Source organism: Pimephales promelas, chromosome 3 (genome assembly GCF_988280905.1).
Source record: "Pimephales promelas chromosome 3, fPimPro1.hap1.1, whole genome shotgun sequence".
Taxonomy (NCBI): domain Eukaryota; kingdom Metazoa; phylum Chordata; class Actinopteri; order Cypriniformes; family Leuciscidae; genus Pimephales; species Pimephales promelas.
The window spans coordinates 40786137-40792136 of record NC_142771.1 but is presented as its reverse complement, the minus strand read 5'-3'; the positions used below and the strand labels follow the sequence as shown (position 1 = coordinate 40792136).

The 6000-nt window shown below is 36.4% G+C and overlaps 1 protein-coding gene across 1 annotated transcript in view; it reads right to left on the bottom strand.

Moving 5' to 3' along the window:
* Positions 1-345: 345 nt before the first annotated feature.
* Positions 346-6000, bottom strand: part of LOC120476207 (NACHT, LRR and PYD domains-containing protein 3) — a 30633-nt gene continuing 24978 nt past the window's right edge. The window contains 4 exon segments of the mRNA XM_089128896.1: positions 346-584; positions 586-787; positions 861-916; positions 5556-5717. Of these exon segments, the coding sequence (XP_088985022.1) occupies positions 485-584; positions 586-787; positions 861-916; positions 5556-5717 (520 nt within the window). The 3' untranslated portion in view covers positions 346-484.

The following is a 6000-nucleotide window of genomic DNA, read 5'->3' as shown; positions in this document are numbered from 1 at the left end:
GTGTTATTCATTTCACATTATTGATTATAATAATCCTCTGAGATCCAGCAGTTTTAATCAGATCATCTGAAGGATTTTAATAACACATTGTGCACAAATAAAGTGGATGAATATCAACAACGGACACACACAATCAGTTATAAACAGCTGGAAAAGGGTTAATTTAGTATGTGTGTGTGTGTGTGTGTATTTCAAAAATTAAAATTGAGAAATTGTTAAATGGTTTCACATTTTCTTTGAATCCGACACAAAGACACTGAAGAGTTAATATGATAAAGTCTAAATCCAGCACAGAGTGGTTCAGTGAATGTGTGTGTGAATGTGTGTAAGTGTGTGAGTGTGTGTGTGTCAGAGACGCTGTAGAAGGACAGAGTGCCGGCAGACTCGTCTACAAACACTCCTACCCTCTTATAGGATCCTGAATCAGCAGAAACAGCAGTGGAGATACTATTGTGATAGACAGTGAGACTGTGACCAGAGCAGATCAGACTCCAGGACTTCTCATTACGTCCAAACAGACAGTCAAACTCACAGTCATCACTCCATCCTTTCCTTTGGATTCCTTTATAAGCCACTGATATTTCAGTCTCATCTTCACTCCATTCAGCCTCCCAGTAACAGCGTCCAGTCAGACTCTCTCTACACAGAACCTGATGATCATACTCAAATCTGTCTGGATGATCAGGATATGACTGACTCTCTCTCACACACGTCACCTTTCTGTTCTCCTCAGACAGAACGAGACGAGTGTGTGCTGTGTTTGGATCCAGTGTGAGATCAACAGCGTCTGAACACAAGAACACACATTACAACAGCAACATTTACAACAACACACACTAAAACTGTGTTTGAGGACTTACATCTGTGTAGTCTTGATGTCATCATGAACTCTTTAACTTCTGAACCGTGATCCACACTAGAACACACACAGACACACACACAAATCTTACTTGACAACAACAGTTCTTATATCAATATATTTGAACAAATATAAAATAACCTTAAATAATATATATAATGATGACACGTCAAACTTTTTTGCACTTTTTCCACACGACTAGCAAGGTTAAAGACTAGATGCTGTCCACATGTCCATCAAAAGAGTGCATGTACAGGGAATGCTCCATACACAAGAATAAAGCGTTGCAAAATCTGCCATTTGAAGAAGAGAGTCAGACGTGGTGGTATCAGTGGCTAAACAAAGTGGAGGAGAGAGAGTAAAAAACAAAAGATGGCAGGAGAGAAATTTATTGTCCATTTTACAACAAAGGACAAGGTTTATGGAACCATTAAAAGCCTCAATGATGACTTCTCCGAATTGCTGCAGGTGAAAAAAGGACAGCACATATACAACATCAAGCACCAGTATATCTCTCCTTTAGAGAGCTGAGGAGAATCGGACCGAACATGAGATGGTACTGCAAGTAGATTTTGCAGAAAACTACCTCTGGAGACTACAAGTGAAATACAGGCTGTACACTTTGGGGATTCTCATCAACAGGTGAGCCTACACACAGTTGTGGCCTACACCAAAGGAGCAGTCTTCATATTGCACTCAGTCATCCTCTTTCCGCCATGACCCTTCGGCCATATGGGCACATCTCTGACCTGTTCTGCACCATCTGAAGGAGAATAACCCAAGCAAAAAATACTTCACATGGTCAATAAATACTTTCAGTAGACATTAGAATTATCGACAGTCCTGTGGCTAAGATGTTTGAGAATTCTGCAGAATATTCTAACAAGTAGCCAAAATACTATATTTTTCAGATCCACACATCAGTCTCTGGGCAAATCATGTGGAGATTGCTGATCTGCTTCTGCAGAAACCCAGATCGATGCACCTGCTTCAGCCCACAGTGCGTCACCTTTGCCTGTACATCTGAGCCTTCCATAGGAGTCATCCATCAGCATCATCTGTCATTCCAGGAAGTTAATGCGATAAAAACCATTTCTGAATTCAACGAGGGGCTGATTGGTAAATGGTGTGATGTTGTGTATGACAATGACCCATGTCCAGGGATCATCCAAGATGTTGATACTCAAAGTTGTGCTTTGGTCAAACAATGCACAGGGTTGGGGCCAAAGGGCTTTTTTGGCCAATGAAGGATGATGTGATATTGTGCACTCATGAGAATGTTGTTGGGCTTGTGCCAGAACCACAGCCAGGACACAAGACACATGAAGCTTACCGACTTAGTTTGGAAGGAACTCTGATCTCATTTTAATTAGTTACCTGTGCATGTACCAAAAGCCTAAATGTTTCAATGAGATTACTTCTCAGTCTGAAATGAGAAATAATTGGGTATGGTACAAAATTTGTAATGTTATGGTGAGATGGTGTTAGTGTTATGGGTTTGTGTTGGTTTAGAATATTATTAATGTTCATGCAACATCAACTTTAGGAGACGATATTATTGAAGCAATTAAAAGAGTAAGAGTTAATTAAAATGTTGTTCTGTTGTTCTCTACAGTAGCCTGTTTTTGATTTCGGGGCAGTTTAACATAGTTTCCTTACCGATACAAGATGTCTTTACCGCAGCACTGCTCTATTTTTCATTTTTTTTCCTTCACATTTTCATTTGCAAAAAAATATTTTTACACTTAAGCTGAGATGATTAACACATTGAAATTGCAACATCTGTCGTAAAAAGTTAAAGGGATAGTTCACCCCAAAATGAAAATTCTGTCAGCAATTACTCACCCTACATGTTGTTCCAACCCAGTAAGACTTTCATTCATCTTCCCTTATATCTGGTATATCTGGTATTCTGATTTTTTTCAAGTCATTACACAGAAACTTTTTTGAGCTGTTTTTTTTTTATGTGCACAGAGACATCACAAATAAACATGAATCTCAACAATGGTGACAATCAAAAAAGCTTTTCTGTGACTTTAGTAGCTTGTTTTGTGACGAGTTCAGAGTCGATCTGTATATTTTGTTGCTTGTCATCATTGTTGCAATTCATACACTGATTATTGATGTCAGTTTGAGTTTTCATGATCTTTATTTTTGCAGTCGTAGCTGACAGTCAATTGCCTTTTTTACAGCTTACATTAGTTAACATGATCTTAGTTGAACATTAATAATTTAACACTTCTGAAATGAACTACACTTGTACCGCATTTACTAAGTAAGGGATAATGAACATCCACCCGTTTGTTATGCAGAATTAACCCCAATAGGGAGATCAGGATCATGCATCACTCTGAAGGGGTTTGTTCTGCGTTAATAACCGCATACATTATATCGCTGATTACATGGTTATTTGCCACATAAGTAAATAAAAAGACACGAAATATTGATTGAGTCGAAATATTTTATTAGCTCTTAAACTCAAAGCTTTTGCAGAGAAAGCAGTTGCTAGCATTATTTATCACCATTAACGAACCCCACAAAGAATATTATATTATTTTTAAACAGGTGGAGGTGCATGCAATTCGAACTCAGCAATTAAGGTTAATCTTAATCTATTTTTTTTATAAATTCTTGTTGACTTATTAATAAACTGCCATTTCAGCGTAGGATCTGTTTGTTAGTGTTTCATTGACATTTTAATATAACATTATATAAAATGTTAACTAACATCACTGCCTCACTGGTTCTTGCCGAAGCTCAAACATGCGACATAACATGAGAATAAACCTCATTGGTTCTTGCGGAAGCTCAAATGTGCTGCGTAACAAGAATAACCCTCATTGGTTATAACACATTTAGCAAGCATGTTTGAGCTTCTGTTTAGATTGATATGTGCGTTGATGAATGTTTATGTGTGAATAGGGCTGGGCGATATATCGCATCACATTGTTATGCGTATCTCGTCAGTAAAGCCGGTTCCTTGATTAGTAGTAAATCGCCTTCACCTGCTTTCAGATGGAGCGGCATTTACTACAAAGAGCCGTAGTTCACTGACAAGCTGAGCCATATCGCATTAATATAGCGGATGAATCGCCAGCGATAATTAATGCGATATGGCTCAGCTTGTCAGTTAACTACGGCTCTTCAACAAAAACTCCAGTGTTAAATTAACACTCCTGGGACTGTATATGAGTCTACACTCAAGAGTGTTAAAGTTAATGAGATAATTAAGTGATTAATTGAGTGATGATTGAGCATTATTGAAAACACCTAAAGCAGAATCACTGAAGGAGAAAATCTAAAATTGTAAGCCACAGTTATGGTGATCATTGTTTGCTTTAGTTGGGCTCTTGACCCTTAATTTATTAACTTTAGATTTTGTTTGGCTGTTGTATTTCAGTTATAACTGCCAGATGAACAAAGAAAAAAAAAGTTATGTAATGGGATTGGTTATATTATGACAATCATCATCATTTGAATTTTATGTTTGTGATTTATGCTGTTGGTTACAGCATAACTGTAATTCTGCATAAATATCCAGAATTTTGGATATAATATAAAGTTTCTTAAAGATTTCCTAAAAGTTGTTTAAAAAAAACTTTCTTTTAAGCAGACGTCAAGATTCAGTCAAAGCATCTCAACAACGGTGAGCAGAATATTAAATTAGAAAAAGTAAATTACATAGACAATTCAGATCATAATTTATTCATACTGCAATGCATGATGGGAACAATTAATGAGTTGTGATTGGTGGCAGCCACTGCAACGTGGATTATTATTGTCACCATTGTTGTGATTCACAGGCTGATTATTGGTGTCTGTGTTTCTAAATAAATTCGTTTGAAAGTGTTTTTATCAGAACAATGTTTATTAAATATTTTTGACTAAGAAAAATACTGATAATCATATACTGTAGAATCACAACGCTGTTGCTAACAAGTTAAACCAAATCATCTCATTCAGTTTTATTTATCAGATCACAACATGATTATGGCAAAACATTACCAACACTATTAGATCACACTTTTCTTTGCTCATTTGACTGTTATAAATCAACAACAGCAGACAAACAAAATTTAAAGTGAAAGTATAGGGGTCAAGAGTCCAACTAAAGCAAACACTGATCACCATAACGGTGGCTTACAATATTAGATTTTCTCCTTCAGTGATTCTGCTTGTTATCATCAGGTGTCTTCAATAATGTTCAATCATCACTCAATTAATCACTTAATAATCTCATTAACTTTAACACTACTGAATGTTAATTTAACACTCATATGTGCATCATATCTTCCATCTGAAAGCAGGTGAAGGTGATTTACTACTAACCAAGGAACCGGCTTTACTGAAGAGATGCGCATAACAATCTCATGCGATATATCGTACAGCCCTAAATGTGAATTAAAGAGTCAATTAAATCTGTTAATCATATAAAGCGATCACATCTCTTCAGAAAATCTGGACTAAACTACGATCTCTTTGTTAACTTTTTGAAGTGTTGAAGTGGTAGTAGCATAGACTGTCAATGGAGGGACAGAAATATCTCAGATTTATTTAAAAAAAAAATATAATTTCAGGTTTGGAACTATATGAGGGTGAGTAAATAATGACAGAATTTAAATTGTTGGGTGAACTAACCCTTAAAAAACAAAACCAATCACACTAGACAGGATTGTTGTTATATGACTTAACATACTTGAGTTTGTCCAGATAGTTGAGAGCATCAGAGAGCAGCTTCACTCCTGATTCTCCTGGGTGATTGTAACTCAGATCCAGCTCTCTCAGGTGTGAAGGGTTTGAACTCAGAGCTGATGCCAGAGCAGCACAACCTTCTTCTGTCACCAAACACTGAGATAATCTACAACAAATAGGAAGTGAACACGTTAGTGTTCATGTACTGGTGGCCTCTGATTGATCTAATTGTAAGTTATAATTTCAAAATATAAAACTCTATTTTAATCCATAAAACCTAAAAGAATTAACCCTCTGGGGTGGATAGACGTGGATTTTTTTTAAATAGCAAATGACGTAAAATATGCATGTCATTTTTGGTCATACGGTTATACAGCAATACATCATTCGAAACTGTATAAAGTTTACTTTCATTTGTTATCAAAACAAAACAAACAGGATGTTTTCTG